The sequence below is a fragment of the Zalophus californianus genome, chromosome 5, assembly GCF_009762305.2.
Source record: "Zalophus californianus isolate mZalCal1 chromosome 5, mZalCal1.pri.v2, whole genome shotgun sequence".
Classification (NCBI taxonomy): Eukaryota; Metazoa; Chordata; class Mammalia; order Carnivora; family Otariidae; genus Zalophus; species Zalophus californianus.
The window spans coordinates 79,835,219-79,855,490 of record NC_045599.1 but is presented as its reverse complement, the minus strand read 5'-3'; the positions used below and the strand labels follow the sequence as shown (position 1 = coordinate 79,855,490).

The window sequence follows — 20,272 nt, the reverse complement described above, 5'->3', positions numbered from 1 at the left end:
AATATAGCTATCTACTTCTAGTAATTGGCAGAGTAGAACAGCCGTTCTCAAAGATAGTGGTTTTTCAACGCAGAATGCACATTAGAATTACCTAGAGAAATTAAAAAGCACGACCTATACCAATATCCTCCTCTAAGTCAACCACATCAGGATCTCTGGAAAGAGTGCCCATTTTTTCCTTAAATTCCCAGGTGATTCTGTGAAGCCAGGGATGGGATCCACTTCTTTAAGCGCTTCCCAGGCAGTGCAATCTCTTAAGTGTCTAAGTAAATGAAGTTCAGCTAAGAACAATAATCAGTGGAGAGATTGCTTGAAGGCAATGCGGTGCGTTCATTTCTCTTCTACCATCTGTAATCAAGCCAGGTTAGTAGAGTAAGGGTAGTGTACTAGGACGGGATTGTAACACCCCAGCAGATTTTCTTTTCCCGAATCTTTTTTTATCACGCCATTCGCTTGTATTAGGCATAAAATGCGGCACCCTATATTAAGGGACATATGGAAGAACAGACCTGCAAAATGTATTTGTCTGCTCTATGGATATTGTTGAAGACTTTAATGACACATCTTGCTGCTGTCTTTCAGAAGGTATTTGGGAACAAGTTTTTCTGGTCTTATAATTAGGAACTCTAAATTTTTAATGGACTCATGAATTATGTAACTAATCAAGTTTTATTTAATGAGCTGCTAGAAAGTTTAGAGCCAAATTCTCTCCCTGAGCAGGTGTAACAGGAATTACTTTTGTATTAATTTTTCCATTTTTATCTTTGTTCTCCCTTTTCCTTTCTCACCTTATAATTTATTATTTTTATTATTATTATTTTTGCATCCATTGAGTCATCTCAACTGTCTAGGAACAAGACTAGGAGTAGATAACATTTTAAAAAGTAGCTTATGGAGCTGAGGATCAAGTATTGCATCACAAAAGTGCAAATCAACTAATGTCCTCAGTGTAAGCAAACTTGAACAGTATCAAAGTCAACCTATAAAACATGTACCTTGGGGTACCGGACTAATTCTCACATTGAAATAAAAATATGTAAGATACAGTGGATAGGCACATATACACCAGAAGAGCTGTCATTCTACATTTACGTATTTACTGCTGATGTATGGAAAGGGCCATAAAGGAGTGGTCAAGGGCGGAACATGTATTCCTCATTTGAGAAGGAAGATCATAGGAATAAAAAAAAGGTGAAGTTTCTACTTGGGGAGAACGCCCAAATTAAGCTTTAACAAGAAGGCGAATATATGGGAAGTGACGCATTTTTTCCATCAGATCATCTTTGGTATCAATGATGAGGGGAAAAAAATCTAGGTTAAGTTAGGTTTTTAAAAATAACATAACTGGAAGACATTCTAATTAATATACTTTTTTGCAAAGCACTCTGTAGTGTTTTCATGATTTGTCAATTAAATCTCTACTATGCCACTACTAAGATGCCTCAATTGCAAGTAGGCACTTTGAAGAAACGGTTCTAGAGTCTGATTATTATGCAAAGGAAAGTTATCAGGTCCTTACTAAATGGCGTTGATGGATTATGATGAAAAAAGATATGTTATAAAAGTAATTTGTAGTCACTGTAAGATGACTATTTCCATGAATACCTGGGAATCTTGAGTGAAATTATTCTTTAAAAAGAAAGTTAATAGTAACCTACACTGATGGACTCATTTGCGTATGTAATTTGAGACACAGCTTTCCTCTTAGCTAGATCACCTTTTATTAAATTATTTACCTCCTGATTGATATACAGGCAAAACCCCTCTTTGAATTTTAAAAGAGAGCCTGGTTTTACACATGTATGTAAAGTCTGATTGCTGGCTTTTAATTTATATCAGCTACATAACAAAATATCATCTTCATTTTAATACAATACAGCACATTTCTTTCTGTTGAAGACATTGAGTAGTTTTCACTGTTATCTGTGGTTTGTGTAATTATTACAAAAGTTGTATACAAAACCCTGCAAATATGCAAAAATTGCAAAATACACTCTGACAGCTAATGCTCTGAAAACACTTTATTACACAAATTACATTCAGATTCTGAAAATAGTGTTCTAACAGTGTAACCATCTAAAAATAAGACATCCCCAAAACACACCAACTGAAGAAAATTAAAAAATGAATTTAAATAGAGACTCTTTTTCTTTCCCTCGTTGCAATATAATGTTAGTGATTTTAAAAAAATAGGAGATTTAGCAGCTTTGTCCTCATGTAGCACAAAGTTTCTCTTTACTGCCACAGGCTGAGAATGCTGAACAGGAAAGGCACCAAAGACAGACATTGGCAATGGAAGTGCTATTGGGAAAATACTGTGTTCAAGCAGAGAAGGGGGTTATTTACATCTACAGAAAAGTCTCGAAAATGTAAATGAGCAAACCTTCCTTCATTAAATTCGTAACGTGAGAAGAAGAGGACCGTTTCTCTAGTCTCTGTTCACATAAAGACAATGGCACTGTTATGAACGTTTAGGAAACTCCTCAACTAGAAACAGAAGCCAACTAAATCAAAACAAAGGAAATAAAACGTGTACAGTCCCACATAGACCAGTACAGTTTACAATTAAATACGCAAAACTCTAAACGTGCTAAAGGGAGAGGAATCTGGCATTCTTGGAAAATCTCATCAACCTAAATCAAAGGCCGTTTTCAGGAGGAAGAAAGTGAGGGTGCAGGCAGAGGTGCTGAATACTCCTCTTCCGATTCACTTCCATCATCCTCATCTTTCTCTTGGTCACTCCCCTCGGTGCTGAGGCGGTCAAACCCTTTCCGGCTGTAGCCCTTCCGGCTTGCAAAGAAATTTCCGAGGTTTAAGCCTCCACTGCCTTTTCCTGAAGAAAGCACACAATGACATGGAACTGAGGTAAAGTTTGCACAAATGATTCTCCATCTCCTTGTAAATTCTTAAATGATAAACAAATGAGAATTTGTAATGCCAAAGGGTAGATATTAGCAAAAAAAAACAAAAATAAAAAATGTGACAGAGTCACACATTTATTAAAATAAATAAGAAAGGGGCGCCTGGGTGGCTCAGTTAAGCATCTGCCTTGGGCTCAGGTCATGATCCCGGGGGCCTGGGATGGAGTGAGCCCTCCGTCAGGCTCTCTGCTCAGCAGGGAGTCTGCTTCCCCTTCTCCCTTTGTGCTCTCTCAAATAAATAAATAAAATCTTAAGAAAATAAAATAGAAAAAAAGCTTCCCAGGATTATATATGTGTTTCTGTAGGATTACTTCAGATTCATTTTTCAGCTCCTGCTTTTCTCAGGCTCCCTGGAACTGGCGTCCCTCAAGGAGCTCTTCATTTCAATGACTATATGAAAAGGTCATCTACACTATGACAAGCACTGATAGGCCGACAGGAGTGACAGAAAATTTACTGAAGATGAATGAAGCCAGATAAAAGGCAGGGGAAGAGAATTAGATGATACAGAAAGGCAAAGTAGAAAAAACTGAAACTGGGAAATCTGCTGCCAGAGCCACACACTTTGGTTTTAGTTGATGGTTTGCATTCTGCACTTAACGTTGCTGTGCTGCACACGAGGAGTTTAATTTTCTGAGAAAAAATAAGAAATATCCCCTTGCTCTATAAAGGACATGAACTTGTTGACTTTGAGCCAAATGTGAAGGATTCTGAAAGGTCACACAGGCATACCTCTAAGTCTTCCGAGCACTCTTCCTGAACTTGCCTCAAGTTTGTGTTCAGAATCTGCTAGAAAAAGATGGCACATTTCAAAATGAGTCCCAATCACCCTCTTCAACCATGGGTTCAACTTTCAATACAAAATCAGGAATTCACAAGCGATTAAAAACAAGGCCTGGCTCTTGTCTGTATGCAATTCTAAGGGCAAAAAAGGCAATATATTCTTGTGATGTATCTAAGGGCCAGAGCTGGGCTTGACTCCTGCCTGTGTCTTACAGGCCGTGCAATGTCAGTAAGTTGCTTCTCTGAGTCTCAGTTTTCTCCTCAGAGAAAAGAGGTATCAATGACAATCCCTACCTTTCTGCAAGGTTTACATGGGATACTGCATGTGATGCGCTTAGAACAGTGCCTGGTACATACACAGTACATGTTCAATAAATATTAGTTAAATTAAATCACCAAGAATTTGTAATAATTTGGAAGCTCTGGTTATTATAACTTAGGAGTTTTTGTCTTACGCTTTAGTCTTTCTGTCAAGAACAGAACATGTCCTGCTTGAGAAAGCTTTGGATCCATATAGATCGTTTCTCTTTTGTATAAGACTTAACTGAAGGCAAGGACCTGAAACACTGGATATTTTCAGTCATAAAAGTGAAACAGCACTGCCCATCTCCATGAAGGATGGACGTTCTTTCTTTATGGAGAGGCAGGGTTCTCAGTGGACTTTCTTTTTCCCTTTGCTCTCTCGCTCTGCACTTTTTGTCCTGGCTTCCCTGAAGGGCTACCCCCTTCAGGCTGTGGTCATGGAAGTGAGGCTCGGTGTTCTCCTATGAAGTCTCTAGCCAGGAGCACAGGCAGCGTCATGAAAAAGCCAAGCAAACAGATGATGGAGGAAATGTAAGAAGAGTGGGTGTGGAGAGAAATAGGCAAGAAGGGAAGAATCTGCTAAGACGATTAGAAGGCCAACAAATCAGACCCTAAGTTCGATAAGCATGCAGGAAAGTCCTTAGTTGGCTTTGTATCCCCTGTGCCTAGCCCAGTGTCTGATGGGGAGCCGACATGCAATACCTGCTGATAAATATGGGAGGTCTTTGACAAGGGTTACTAAAAATTCTCATGGATTGGACAAGAACTATCCAGAACAAATGCTGAAAAAGGATGAGAGGCTGACCTACTTTTAGAATTAAATGTATTCAATGGAATGATATAAAACTGCAATTTTTCTAAATAAAACGTGATTGAATAATGGTAATTTCATATAGTGTGACCTAGGTCTCTGCCTTCCCAACACCCTCCTGTGAACTCAGAATGCAGTGAGAGTGCCATGTCCCACGGGCTTAACAGCAAACAGGGGAGACCCAGCCTTCCTCATTCCCCAGCTACTCCTTCCAGTGTGGCTGGGTTGCCAATATCCCTGCTGCCTGCCCCCAGACCCCATGTGTTCCTGATCCTCTGTGTATTTATCACTGTACTTACCACCCTCTATTGTCACCTTTATATGTCATCTCGTTTATTATGTGTCATCTCTTCTGTGAGCTCCATTTATTTATTCAGTCATTTTTCCAACAACTATTTCTCAAACACCTAGAGCCAGGAACTGTTACTGGTGCTGAGGATACATCAGTAAACAAGCAAACGTAAGATTCTTGCTTTCAGAAGCTTCCATCTAACTCCATGAAGACAATGGCTGTGTTTGTCTTTGCCCCCTGCTCACCATAGTTCCATACCCATAACAGGGGCTCAGAAGTTCTTTTTTGAAGAGTTAACTGTATTTTTTTTTTCTGCAGAGCTTTATCGATTGCAGATGAAAAGCAAACCAGTCCTAGAAAAATTCCCTTTCACCACTTATTAAATGGAATCCTCTGTTTTTTTGTTTCTGTGTCCTTTTCTGTGTCAGGGCTTTGCCATGGGCACTGAATCCCTGTCATGGTCACCTTGGCCTGAAATAGAATCAGATGCTATTTCTTGATCAAATGCTGCCTTCCACCCTGGCCCATGGATTCCTTCCCGGATGTAGCTGTAGACTCTTGCCTTAGGACCTGGTGACCCAGCCAAGGGACTGCTCCTGAGAGGTAAGAATCTTGGGTTGGATTATTTCTTTGTTTATCTGAATGTCTTGAAAGGAATTCAGCTCCTGGGTCCTATACAGTGATGATGATTTGATAAAATACTGACTCCAGTACTGGACCCTGCCTTGTTTGGTAAAGGAAGGCTGATGGCCTAAGCTGTGAACTACCAAATGATCTATTATAGAAATAGCTGGATTCCTGAGAAAGTTGAGGTTTAAGACAAGTATCCTCTATGACTTCTTAGGACTTTTATTACTCTATTACCAATGACTGTTCCTCAAAGTCATTGGTGGTATTGACTGAGCACTTACAATATGACAGAAACTGTGATAAATGCTTTATGTTTATTATTTCATTTAATCCTCACACAACCTTGTGAGTGTTTTACCCCACTTTATAGATGAGGCAACTGTGGCTTGGGGAGATTAAGTAACTTGCCCAAGGTCATGTAGCTAGGAGCTAAAGCCAGGACTAGGAAGGGAAAATATAAGTCCCAAATAACTGACCAAGATATTTTGAGGAGTGGGCCTGTTTCTAACATCAAGAATCTCCTCCTTCCTGACCCTAATTTATACTGACTATTACTTATCTACACAGTTTCATATGGAGACATTAACTGGGCTTACACCAATTGCTACAAGGCAGTATTAAAGGTTATGTTTTAATCTAACTATCCAAATTCTGAGGCTTCAGATATTTTTCTACTGTGATACTAACTATAGACAATATACGGAACATACATAATAACACCAAAAAAGGCAGAGAGTACTTAAAAAAGACACTGAAAAAAATCACGACAAAACTTTGAGGATAATCAGGCCAAACACTCTTTCAAAGGTAGGTTCCAAGTTCAAGGGGCTCATTTTACTTGCCTCCAAAGGCCTTTGATTTTTTCCACCGAATATATAAGGCAATGGCCAGCAGGACAACCACCAGAATAACCAGAAGGGTTGTAATGAGAACAATGGGCACTCCCAAGCCCGGCTCTTTGATCAGTTTCTGTTTCTCTTGCATCTTCTGCAACTCTGTGGAGGCGGGTTTGTTCTCCATTTTGGTTTCAACAACTGCCTCGGATTCTTCAGGGAAAGAAGAGTTCACAATATTCAACTGACTCAAAGATTCCAAAACCCTCCCGCCCACCACTACCCAGGCAAATCAATAACTGCTCATAGAGAACTTGCTGACATCAGTGCATGTGGGGTTCACATTTCAATATCTGAATCTACCAAGCTGCAATTACTATTGTGATTAGTACTTTCCACCCAGTGGTTTTGTACCTTTAAATTGGTTTTCTTTGATTCTGTCCTCTATTCCCTCTTGAGCTATAATTCCATAAAAAATATATCCTCCTTTTGCATTTTTTTCAAAGTTAAAATTAACAGGCAGCAGCATGGTGCAGGGCAAAGAATTGGTGTGCACACTGGAGTCAAATGAATCTGGGCTGAAATCCCAGTTCTCCCACAGAACTAGCTGTGTAACTTTGGGCAAGTTACTTAAATGGTCTGGGCCTTAGTAACCTCATCTATAGAACTGTCATGATAAAAAAGACACCTCCTTCATAAAACTGTTGAGTAATGTTTATCTTAGAGAAGGAGCTTAGTATGTTTCCTTGAATCTTTGGTTTTTGAATCTTGTTAATGGTCAATGATTTATTGCATAGTTGCACACATTAATTCTAGGATTACAAACTGGAAAAAGAACCTTTTCAGGTTCTTTTATACAGTTCCCAGAAAGCCATGAGGGTACACAGATGCACTGTATATCATATTGTTGTTGATGAAAATAGCTTATAGAACAGTTCTCTGATATTGACCGGTATTGGGCAGATATTAGGCCTAATGTGCTTTTTGGGAACTGATATAATGAAACCATATAAGCTGCTTCAGGGATTTCAGCAACTACTGACTTGAAAATGAGGTTGAGTCTTGAGACGTTCTTGCCCTGTGGAAGCACATATGTGTACTTATACAAAAACCCTAGTGTGCAAACGCTAGAAGTTTCAACTACATGTTTGCCAAAAGGCTCACAAGGTTTCTGGAAGTTCAGTTTTTTTGGTGTGCCCTTCTGCTCTATGATACAGAGTGTATCACATGGCCTCAGGGAAATTTTGACCAAGTGGGAGGAAAATCTTTGGTTAATGTTTAATATGTATAGACACAGCTTAGTAGCTTGCTGGACATTTCTCCAAGGAAGCATTTCTCAAATTACTTAAGACACTATAAACACAATTTGTGATACACACAAATGGCAGGTCCCAGTTTTTTGCTTCCATGTTCTGAGCCAGCTTCCTTCATGGTCTCAGTTCTATCTCCTGAGCACTTTGCACTGTTTCAGGCAATATCCTCATTTAATCATTACACCAAGCCTATGAGTAGGCATTATCACCATTTTACAGATGGCCTCACAGTCCTCATTTCCTTCCCTGTACTACAGTTAAGGGGAGACCATTATTTCTCTTCTTTGTCCACTGAAATGGCTCTTGAAACTTCAGCAGGAGAGAAGGAAAGGGATTGGCTTGTAGATTTAGATGGTTCACATTTAGCCTGTCTAGCTCTGTTTCCAAGAGGAATGTAAGTATGATTCTCACTCTCCCTGCCTACTAACTGTTGTGTCTTTTTCTTCATTACTGTGGGAGAGATATGCAAATTGTTCTGTTTTATTTAAGCTCCTTCTACACTTAAGTATAGGAAAATAGCAATAAATAGAGGGTAGGATTAAAAAATAGACCAAAGATGTAGATTGGCAGTCAAGAACTTGTTGCCTTGAAAGAGGGATTTGTTTCTATATGAAGGTGACTATAACTAGAGTAATTACATAGCATTTTCTGTCATTAGTGGTTTACCTACACCAAAGACAATGGCTGTACCAGCTCACATCTAGTTTCCTCTGTACGGCACAGCTAGGACTGGGCTTCAGTAAAAGGAAACAAGGACTAGAAAGCAGGTGACAGACTAAAGGAATCCGTTTAGCATTCACAGAGAGTGTGCTGAGAATGAAGTAATGAACTTGCTAAGGTACACACTCTGCACTTTAGAAATTCTTGATTTCCACACCCCTCCTGGTTCTTTGAGTGTCATCTACTAAAAATACTTGAACATTCTCACTTTTGGAACCCACTGAAGTATGCTTAGATTTTTAAAAGATACTCTACATTTTAAAGAAAGAGGGTAAAAAATTTAAATTTCCCAATCTAAAAAACAAACAAAAAAGCAATATTGGTGTTTTTTCTCAGGAACCTTTATAAGTGGAGTAAAAAGTCTGAAAAATAGTTATGATTTAAGATTCTAGGAATTTCATTCAAAGCATTAATAATTCAAAATTCTGCCACTTTTACTCTTTATCCTAAATTCTTTAATTAAAAATTAAGTTCTTTAATTTGGAACATCCCTGATGAAGGAACAGTGAAGAAGCTCTACCATTGGCCAGAACCTGGGGCTTCCGGAAGGTAGAGGGTGCCTCACATGATGTTTTCTATCACAGAAGATGCCAGTTGTATTCCACTGAAAACAAAAATGTCTTCAAACAAGCTCTTCTGGTATCCTTATAGATACTTGGAAATAAATATAATTTTGAAAAGCTGATGTATAAAAGTTTTTTTCCTTCTTTAAAGCACTGAGTTTAGAAACGGAAGCTAGGTGCATTCTTGTGTGAGCTCTCACATAGAAGCATGTGCGTGTTTCTTTCCCCTGGAGAGAAGGGAAGGCCAGAGACCAGATGGAACTGGAATAACTCAGGCAGTAGAGACATTCTTAATACAGGAACCCAGCAACTAATACCCAGTTCATTACAGACAGAACTGAAGGCTGAAGGTTTTAGATGGCATACTAGCAAGTAACAGGAAAGTGCACATAGCACCAATGAAATTACTGTCCTTCCTTCCTTCCTCCCTCCCTCCCAATTTTTTTTCTTTAATGTAATGTGCTTTCCCTATAATCTGTTGTTCTCTATAAGGCCTAAGATACTAACTGCACTAGAGAGTTTGTTTTTATTTTATTGAGACTGATTCACCATCATCATCTTTTATTTTGGGGAGGGAGGAGTGAAGGCTATGATTTTGGTGGGACATTGGCATATCTGTTTTGTCCCTGGCAACTTTATTTGAAAATCCCTTTCCTAAGCTTCTGATCATCACAAATTCTCTTATTCCTGCCACTCCCTGTGAACATGATGCTGGCTCCGAAACACTGTTATTATTCAACAGTTATGTGACCATTCACAGTGAGGGCGAGTGTCATCAGAGGTTACTCAAAGTTGGAAATTTATAAGTCTGCTCAATCTGGGATGTTTCTCCCTTTCTTTTGTAAGCAGTAGTTTAAATTAACCTTCCAGATTTTGATAAAAGACAAACTTTTGGGGATTCAGCATGATTTGTAGTCCTTTCTATAATAAGAAAATAATCTTAAAAAAGAGAAAGAGTTAATGAGAGTCATATGGGTTCAAAGAGGACTAGAACAAACCTCATTTGTGTTTGGGTCTTCCTAGTTATTAAAATGGGACTGTCATGACAATATATTTCAATAATATTTACTATTTGAACTTCTGTGTTCTGCCACAAGGCTGGGAGGTTTTCTGACCAAATGCACTCAGTGATGTGCACTGAGGGAAGAGGAAATGGCCTGGGGAGAGCCTTGTTCATCCTTCACTGGCCAGGCAAGAAGAGATCAGTGTGGTTGAGCTGTTCTCAACAAGTCAAGCAGTATAGTCTAGGTTTTTTCTTTCTTTCTTTTTTTTTTTTTGGTGGGATTTATTTAAACAGAAATGGTTTGAGGCCACTTTAAAATCCCAGAGATTTCAGTGTAAACTTCAACCATCCCCAACCTGTAGCTCTTGGAAGAATTTATGGTAAGTGACTTGGTGGTATTCATCTCTCCTCAGTAGTGTAAGAACAATGGTTAAGAGCACGGGCTTTGGTGCCAAAAAACTGTGGTTTAAAACCTGGCTCTGCCACTTACTATCTTCGTAGTAATTCTGATCTTCAATTTCCTCATATGTAAAGTGGGGATAATAGCAATTATCACATGGTTGGTGTAAGGAGTTAACTTAGTAATTTTTGTATAGCTCATTGTGCTCCGTAAGTGAGAGCTATTACTACTAATATCTTTATTCTAGAGCAAACAACTCACCAATAATTCTATATGTAACAATCACAGAAAAATAAAGGATCAGGAACTCTTCGATATGGGTGTGGTATGAATGCCACTTAGTAGAGTCACCTGGGTTGAATCTCTACAAATGCCAAACAATCACTGTTTATTTATTTTATAGTATTATCTTACCCCTTCAACCTTGAGCTGGCTATATTCTCTTATCTGCCTGCATAAAATCCCTAAACTCCCTCTTGGTTCTTGCTTCTTTGCATCTCTTTCCACCTGCTTTCACGAGAAAGGAAAACAAGTAAGCCTAGGGTTAGGTCTGAATATCTAGGTGAATCATTTGTAAAGCAACAAATAATGGAATCACTTTGCTACTTAAACATTAGGAGCACCTTTAGTGAGTTCTTAACTTCACATGACCATGTCAAAACCCTGCAGATAGTAGAACATGTACAAATATAAACTGATCCTAGGAAAGGGAGAAAATAATTCGACTGGGATTCCTACTAAAACCAGTGGTTGCTTACCAGTAGCTAAATTCCATTTCCCATTCCTGACAGTATTTACTAAAGCTATACTTATTTGTATATATGCATATGTATGCACACACACATAGACACATGCTCCTTATAGGTTATAAGTCTCTTGAAGTCAGGCACAGTTTGATTTCCCTTAAGCCCATTATAGTGCCTTATATTTGGATGGCCCTCAGTATGTTGGGGGCAAATGGTGCTAAGATTGGAGCTGAGGGATCAGCTCATCTTCTCAGGCCCCTATCACAGTAAGTCACTCATTTAGACTAGAGCCCACTAAGGAAGGCCTTTCCAGTATACTGGATGGTATTTTTCCACTTGCCTGAGGTTAACGTACTTCTAAAAGTGACTGACTTACTTTTTTTCTCCCTGAATGTCTCTGGCCCACTTGTTACAGAATCACTTTCTATCACCTGAAATCAGTGAATCTGAGCTCATTACTACCACTCCATTTATCAGAGAAAACAGTGGCAACATGCAGGTTTAAAAGCTCAGTACATAGTAGAAGTTATGGATAATTTACCAGATTATATTATATTTTTAGTCTGATCATTTTTCAAGTGCATTCAAGAGCCATAAAATAATTCAGCATGAATAGCTTGGGTTTCAGAGTCATAAGAGACCAACCTTTGGTTTCCTGGACCTCAATGCCAGCCTTTTTAACTGATCGATGTTCCATTTCTGTAACAACACAGCAAAGGAAAAAGAAAATCAGAATCTCCAAAAAACCTTGAAAACTTAATTTTGACATTAATTTTACTCAGTGGAAAATATTTCTTCAACTCATCAAATGCATTATCATATTACGAAAGAGTTTAAGACAAACCACTAATTAGGTGCCAGACCCGTGAATCCTGGATACAATTTAGGCAAAGCTGAAATATTTCTAAACTCTTCATATTTAAAATGAGATTTTCCTTGTGGAGTTCATAACGTATTATTTCTGAAATATCAAGTGGTTCCGTTTTCATGTGGACATCTAGACTGATAACTAATTCTGCCACGTTTTATCACCAGTCTTCTAACTCACCTAAATAGACTTGACTAGTTAGATACTAGAATGCAAATACACGAGATAACTGTGTAGCCTCTGATAGCAGTCTTACTGTTCCAAAAGGAGATTTATTATTCAGGTGCAATATGGACTACACACAAGCTTCTTCTCTTTCAAAGCTGAATGCTATACTGCAGTGCTTCTCAACTTGGGGAGCCTTTCCAAAATACACATATAATCACCCCACTCTTTTCTATAGATCTTAGAGTGGGGTCTGGCCATGTGTGTCATGAGAGCCCTCCCCAGGGGACTTGGATGTGCATCTCTGTTGAGTACAGGCCACTAGGGTGGTATCAAGAGCCTTAGACCAGAATCTTAATGAGTTTAAGTATCATGCTGCTACCTATAAAATGAAGGTGCAGTCTAGATTTCTGAGGTCTTTTCTAACTTGAAAGGTATTCATTCTTTTTTTTTTTTTTTAATTCTTAAAAGCCTGAGTTTAGTCCTGGAATTGGGAATCATCCATCTCTCTCTTTGCTTTCCTGTCTGCCTATACCCTCTGGTTCCTCTTTGAGGCGGTAGGTGGTGGGAGGCTACACTTGCTAGGGGAATGGAAAGCTACTGATGGAGTGGAATAGGCCATGCACACCTCTGTGCACTTAGCCTTAACTGGGTCCTTATTACAATATGGCAAAAGCTACTCTAAGGACAATTCTGAAGATCAAATTTACTTGGGCTCCAAGATCTGTAGGGTACCTGATTAAAGTTTTTGGACTCCTGATTTTACTTTTCTTCGTCATAAGTTACATTTTTTCCTTGCTGTAATTTTTACTTTTCCTTGTTATAATTAGCATTTATCTTCATCAATTCCAAATGTCCTTATTATTTCTCTGTCTAAAATTGCCTGTTGCAGCTCCTGATACCTCAAATTTACCATTCCTTTCCTTACCTCCATCTTCTATGATTTGGACCGTGCCATATTTTAAAAGCATCTCTGAACTTTGGGTTTTGCGGCCTATTAAATGCATTTATTACACTTGAATCTAGAAAGCTTATGTTTTTTAGTATGATATCAGAAGTTAGGTTAGTATACTTTTCAAGAATTAGAAATAATGTCCACATTACAATTAGAAAATCCCCAAACTAGTTGGCTTGGTCCCAACAGAGAAGCTCTTCTGTCCCCAGACATACTTTTGAATTACATGAAATAACAGTTTGGTATTTTGAACAAACTGCAGCCTAAAGGGAAAAACGCAGGGTGCTTTCTGCTTGGGGTAATCTGTGTCTGACACGGAGGCTGGAGCTCCTCGATGCTCAGCAGCCCCTGCGAGCTGAAGAGCCACACGGGAAGTGATAGCAGTGTGGAAGCCAGTCAGCCTCTCTGCTTCGCCAAAGCTGTCATGTCCCTCTGGAACTAAGCTGGAATTAACACTGGCTTTCAGTGTAACAGACATTACTCCAGGCATCAAGAATTTCCTGTGGAGTATCTGTGGAAACAAGGGGATAACTGCCAGGAAAAAAAAAAAAAAAAGCTGTTTCTCTCTACTTTTTAAAAATTAATTTAATCCCTGAAATGAAACCGAACAGCTCTTTTAACAACCGCCAATTCTATTTTGATTTCCCACTCCTATCAGTAAAAAGAGAAGGAAATGCAAAAATTTTTTTCACATGCTTTGAGGCAATAAAGCTGAGGGAAGATATAGACAGGAACACTGTCAACACCATACTTTCAGTCAAGGTGAACTTCCAGACAGTGTTGGTGTGAGCGTCTCCCACGTACACGGTCCCGTCTCCAGACGCAGCAATATCGTGAGGCATGTCAAAGTGCTGCCGAAAGAAGAACACACGGGGCGGGGGGAGGGGGGTGAGCCTCTCCTTGAATTCTTCAGGGAAAGGCAGGAAAAGAAAGCAAAGCAATAAGCCTATTAATCAAACCAAACAAACTATAATTCCATCCAAGCAGCTCTAGGCCAAGAAGAGGCACTCACTCACTTACTGGGCACTGACTCTACGACGCGTAATTCTAGCCATTGGAAAATGAGAAGGGACCCTCACCACTGACTTTCAAGTCTTTTAAAATTGAACATTTATAAGATTATTGTTTTCCAGTTTTGCTTACTCGGTGTTCCATTATCCACCTATTTATTTCTATTTTTGCCTTCATGTTTCTTTTTTCTTTTAATCACTATCCCATTTGCCTGTTTTAATCTACACAAGTAAAAAAAAAGACCAAGTATTAATTTTTATTATTATTCATCGAGGGGAATAACAATAACAATAATAATAATACTTCCCATCCTATATGCTTCCTGAAAAACTATTTATACGTTTCTGATGAGAAGAGTCACTTCAAAGATTCAGGGCATTCAGACTATTTCTGAAGTGCACTCCAGGAGAGATGCAGCAGTATGGGGATTGTTACTGCCCAGGCTTGCAGTATTTTCAGTCAGCAAAGGGAAACAAATTGAGTGTTACCTCCAAGTACGTCCTGGGTTTTATTTATTTATTTCTTTTACCTACTTTAGATATTCAGTGTTTCAATATGTCTTTCTTCCTGCCATATTTCCATTTCAAATCACGGCCCTCTCAGTCATGAGGACACAAGAGATAGGGGGTACTTTCTGTGACTTTCTCGTGGTCACCAAACTAGTTCCTGGAAAAGCAGCCTTAAAATGTTGTGCTGTTGCCATTTCTGTGTGGCAGCCAAAGCTTTCAAAGGTGCCACTTGGTCACCAGTTGGCAGGACATAGATGATTTTTTTTCACTGTTGAGGCTAAGAGGCCCGTCTTAGAATACAGTTATCAAAAAAATATGACCAGTGCGTATGAACAGGAGCACATCCTGACTCTGGTCCTCTCAGGTGGCATCTGCCCACTCTGGTGTGCTGAGTACAAAGGGCACTAATAAGGCAAAACACTGTTCTTAGCTCACTTTAGGGAGGGCAGAATACCCGCTCTGGAGATACTATTATGCTTAGAAAGTCATCAACAGTTTGTCACATTGAAAAGAAAAATGAGACAGCCATGCCAAGGAGGCTCATTCCTTCATACTATCAAATGAGCTGTGACAAATGTGCATGAGAACAGAAAGCGAGAAATCAAAATGTTGCCTTGTTGATCTCACAAGCCAGTCATTAAATGTTCATCTTTATTTTGGGTTCAGCTAATAGGTGGCAACAGGCTTGCAAATTATAGGCAGTTCCTCTTCTATACCAAAATATGTTCTTAGAAACCGCTTTGCAAAACATATTCTTGTAAAGTGCTTCATATTTTCTGATAGGAAAAATAATATAATGGAACAAAGGTGAGGGGGGAAATGTGTGAACTATTCATTGGCTAAGGATTTTGCTTTAAATAAATCACAATATGTCATCAATTCAAGGCTACAATAACAATAAACCTCTATCTGTGGTCCTCAAACGGATCCAAGGAGCCAAGGGTTCTGCTGGAAATACTCTGTGACCATTAGGGGGCTCAGGAGGCGGAGAGTGGATAGGACTTTGGGACCTCTATTCCTACTGCAATCAGAAGGATTCAACTGTAATCTTTTTAATGAACTTTTATACTCCTTTGTGTCATTTGAAACAGAAAATCAAATTGTAAGCTTTAGGATTAAGATTGAGGATCTCAGAGTTGAATGAATTTAAAGATCTTCCAATCCAGGCTTTGTAAACTCTTCTGAGGTTTCTTCTCTCTTCTGTTGAGGTACCCCTCCCTAACAAAGTCAAACTGACAAGAAAAAGAATGGCACTGCCCAGGGCAACCTGCTCTCAAAATCTTATATTTTGTCTTAAAAATTCATAAGGGATTTGTATTCTCAGTATCATAATTATGTTTGCTTTAACACCACATAATGTTTAAACTTAACATTAAGTCAAATAGTTCTCTAAGAAGTTGCACCAAGTTATGTTGTAGTTTAATGTATCCCGTGGTGTACCAATGTGCACCTCAGGGGATTAAAAGGTTAAACACATTCTAGGGTCTAAAGACTTGCTTATAAGATCCAGGTGTGCTACTTACTATGTAGCTTTGGATAAATAATTTCACTTATGTGAAACTTTGAGCCCAAATACTGTCAAATACTGTAAATTTTATATTTATTTTTTATTCATTTGAGACATAGAGATAGAGAGAGAGAGAGAGAGTATGAGCAGGGGGAGAGGCGGAGGGAGAGGGAGAAACAGGCTCCCCGCTGAGCCAGGAGCCCGATGCGGGGCTCGATCCAGGACCTTGGGATCATGACCTGAGCCGAAGGCAGATGCTCAACGACTGAGCCATCCAGGCGCCCCAAATATTGTAAATTTTAATCTCCATTGTTAAGGCTGGAGAAACAACATAAATCTGGGCTTACTGTTTTTTCCTTTTCTTTTTGGATTGGAGTGGCAGGGATCATTCCCTTCCATATGAGCTGCCTTGCAAAAGAAAGAAGACAAAAAAAATGCAAGCCTGAAGGGTGTGTATGCAAGCAGATGGATGATAGGGACTATAGTCTTTCTTGTGATTATGGGGAGAAGAAAGTGGGAGGTAACTGTGTATCTTTTGCCCTCATACCTTTCTGAAACCACTTGACACAACCATCCTTCTTATTGTCCTGTCTCAGCCTCCCTGCATAGACATAAAAATGGAGCTCATATGTTCAGGCACAAACTTTTCTGAAGAATGTAACAGAAGAAGGAGAACTGAAGTACACAAGGAAGTAAGTGGTGGACAGGCACACACAAAGCTGCAGACACATTATGTAAAACTTGACTTTTGATTTGAAGGAAGAATCTCTTCTTACATAGGAATCAATATACCATATGATTTCCTTCAAACCAATTTAATCTTTGTGATGATAATGTAATTAAATGGCAATTCTGAGAGATTCATAAACTGATTTTCGTTTACTCAAATCAACACAGAACAAATTTCTATATTTTGGTGTAATATCAATTCTTGTTTATTGAAGGGAAAAGCAAATTTCACCTCGGAGTTCGGCTCTCTTTTTTAAGTTTGCCGTACTGACTTACATATTGTGACTTACTCATTGTCCAATGTCTGGTGAATGCTAATGTTTAGGCATAATGCTTTCTGAGGTTTTCATTTCATGGCTGTTCATATGAGAGTAAGGTTTTTATGAGAATAAGACTCATTTAGAATTTAGTTTCTTACATAGCACACAGTTTTGCTTTCTTGATGCATATCTGAATTAAAAGTTAATATCCTTGGTTGACGCAGTATATTATTATTGAAAGAAAAATCAAGGCAAACACCACACTAATAAAAAGCGAAGACATGAAAGATAGGTCTCTTACTGTATCAATAGACACAAGGAAGTTAAAACTCAGAGGGGCAAAATAATGAAGATCAGATAATCAGTAAGGATCTGAAACACTACTGAGGTAAAATATATATTATCAATGTAATGAATTTCTTTCTGAAGGGCTACTATCATTAGATATTTGATTCCTCACTGCTTTTCAGGTGAGATAGTGTGAAAAGTCCTATTTGTTGTGTATGAATAGAAACTTATGAAAAAAAAAGGGAATTTGTACTGCAATCTTTCGTTCAGACTCAGCTTGGTTCAGTTCAGATCCTGTAACTTTTGCTAGAACTCCATCTGAGGGCGAGGCTGTGTAGGCTCTGTCCTGTTCTGTTCACCATCATATCCTTAGAATCTAGCATGGTGCCTGACATGGGGCAGAAACTTAATAACTATCTCTAGAATGAATTTTGATCAATCCCAGCCTAGCTGTCAGTATTCTAACAGACAAATTTCTCAAATATTGAGGCATTTTGAAGTTTTTTTTAATATAGCAAATTTGTTATTTGAAAGAATACTGTTATGAGTATGGAGATAGAGTTTGTCCAGTGCTTCATGATAGTTGCACTTTGATCCAAGTAAAGCCAATACATCTTTACATGTTTTGGAAAAAATAACTCTTATTTGCAGCATTGTAGCAGGCTGAATATTCTAAAAGCAGCCATTGTATGTGCAGGCAGTGTATGTGAACATTCTGATCATTCTGGCAGTGTATGCAGGCAGTGTATGTGAACATTCTGATCATTCTGGCAGTCCAGTCACATTGCAGAGAAGGTACACTGAAGAGATGGAAGGGCGATGGGCATGGCGAACCAGTCAGGGTGTTTGTAAAAAGCACTATTAGAATAAGCAGTGGTAAACCATTTGTGAAGTCACAATTAGCCTTTAGTCTCTGTCCTAAACCAAGCCTAGAGGACTTGAATAAATTCCAGAAAGTGCTATTTTCAAGTCTTGTTGCTCAATGCAGTAACAGCATACAAAAAGCAAACAAGATTTCTGTTGGATCTAAGAGAATTGCAAAAGTACAATTTAACATACTGTGGTATCCTCTCTACTTGGATGAAAGCGGGAAAAGACTTTTTTTTTTTTTTTGGTATTTTAACTACAGTGAATTTCAACCTGCTTTGGTGTGCAAAGTCTACTAAGAACCTTAGAAATGCATACAGTGTTACTTTGCATCTGAAGAAACTAAGAACAGACAAGGATATTTATTCTAAATAAAACATAGTAATAGGAAACTCCTAAAAACATAAGAAAGTTATCACACCTCCTTAAAGTTTTTAAAAATCATTCAACTACAAATTGAATGCCAAGATTCTTATTTTAGTTTATTCTCATGACAACGGATACCTAGGCAATTTATGTGAATACCTTGCGCACCGGCTTGAAGACATCTATAATTTCCCCACTGGAAAAGTTCATCACAAATCCCTGTACAGGTTCTTGGTCCCCAAAGAAAGGCTTCCCATTCACCGCAAAGAGTAAACCTGTGACAATACATCCAGTTAAACTTTTTTTAAAATATGGAGAAGACTGGCCTTCAAATATATGCATGTACATTACACAAACAATTGACTTCAGGTGGTCAGCCTAGTCCCTACAATTGAAAACAAAAGTAGAAAATAAAATACTAAGCAAATTTATCTTGAATAATAAGAACAGGGGCAAACAAGTTAGTTAAGGCCCTAACCTCCTTATAATAGGAAAACCAGGAACTGCAAGGCCTTTTCCACTTAGGAAGCCAGTAGAAACCGGGAATACACAGTGATATAGATACAGAGACATACAGTTATCACAGACATCCTAGTGATAACCTTTAAGTCGGTCATTGTGGGATATCAGATCTTTTAAAAAGTAAGTACTATATGCTATCGCTACAAGGAGAGGCAAGAGAAAAATACCCAAAGGCAGCAAGTGAAGTTACGGGAGAAACGTAATAATGTGAGTTTAAACAATTGAAGTTCGAAAATGTGAGATGCACACTTCAGATTATCAAAGACTTATTTTTTCCTAATTAAAAAAATTAGACCATCTTTTTTAATATTAATTCCATGAACACTTTGTATAGCAAAATTACATTTCTTAATGTAGTAGTGCTTATTCAAAATAAGAGAAACCGTGATGTTTGGGTGAAATAAACACTTCAGATGATTGAATATTATGTTTTAAAGAATTAAAACACAATAAAATATACATCGCACTGAACCGCTAAGATCTTTTCATCTTTTTTTTAACGGATTTCAGGAAAAGGTTCTTTAGCATATCATATGCTAAAGACTAAGAAAAAAATCAACATATCAGCATCAGTTATTATTGTGCAATATTGCAGAGGGAATTCCAATTATAATACACTTTGTCTTTGCTTATATTCTGTTTTTAACCAGATTTTCTCTCATATTCTCTCTTAATATTTTTCTCCTATTTGATTTATTTTTAGTCACCATGAACTTGATCACCCTCCTTATTAAGTGAATGGTCTTGCCAAATTTATTCATTAACGTATGAAGTAAAAACCAACATGAGAATTTCTTTTTCACTGACATTAATGAGAGTCTTTTATTATTTTCTTACTTGTTCCTTGTGGAAGCCAAACTTGCTCCTTAATCTGGTCACCTGAGTCTCTTTACTCCATTTCCTAAAT

General features: G+C 38.3%; 2 protein-coding genes across 23 annotated transcripts in view; one reads left to right on the top strand and one right to left on the bottom strand.

Moving 5' to 3' along the window:
- GIN1 (gypsy retrotransposon integrase 1) overlaps window positions 1-17,112 on the top strand; it is a 65,904-nt gene extending 48,792 nt beyond the window's left edge. Inside the window, exons 8-9 of one of the 2 annotated variants that reach the window (XR_003522101.1) lie at window positions 5,539-5,713; window positions 16,930-17,112. Coding sequence is in view for 1 of the 2 variants with exons in the window: in XM_027605783.1 (XP_027461584.1) it covers window positions 5,539-5,558 (20 nt within the window). In the remaining variant the exon portion in view is untranslated. Of the gene's footprint in view, window positions 1-5,538; window positions 6,576-16,929 lie in introns of those variants that run through there. The other variant, XM_027605783.1, reaches the window with a different exon arrangement.
- Window positions 2,004-20,272, bottom strand: part of PAM (peptidylglycine alpha-amidating monooxygenase) — a 149,576-nt gene continuing 131,307 nt past the window's right edge. For 3 of the 21 annotated variants that reach the window (XM_027605769.2, XM_027605760.2, XM_027605772.2), the window contains 6 exons: window positions 19,003-19,118; window positions 14,058-14,157; window positions 11,964-12,017; window positions 6,583-6,786; window positions 3,654-3,710; window positions 2,652-2,833 (listed from right to left, as the gene is read on the bottom strand). In XM_027605769.2, the coding sequence (XP_027461570.1) occupies window positions 2,652-2,833; window positions 3,654-3,710; window positions 6,583-6,786; window positions 11,964-12,017; window positions 14,058-14,157; window positions 19,003-19,118 (713 nt within the window). Of the gene's footprint in view, window positions 2,834-3,653; window positions 3,711-6,582; window positions 6,787-11,963; window positions 12,018-14,057; window positions 14,158-19,002; window positions 19,119-20,272 lie in introns of all 21 variants that reach the window. The other 18 variants (XM_027605757.2, XM_027605775.2, XM_027605762.2 and 15 more) reach the window with 13 other exon arrangements.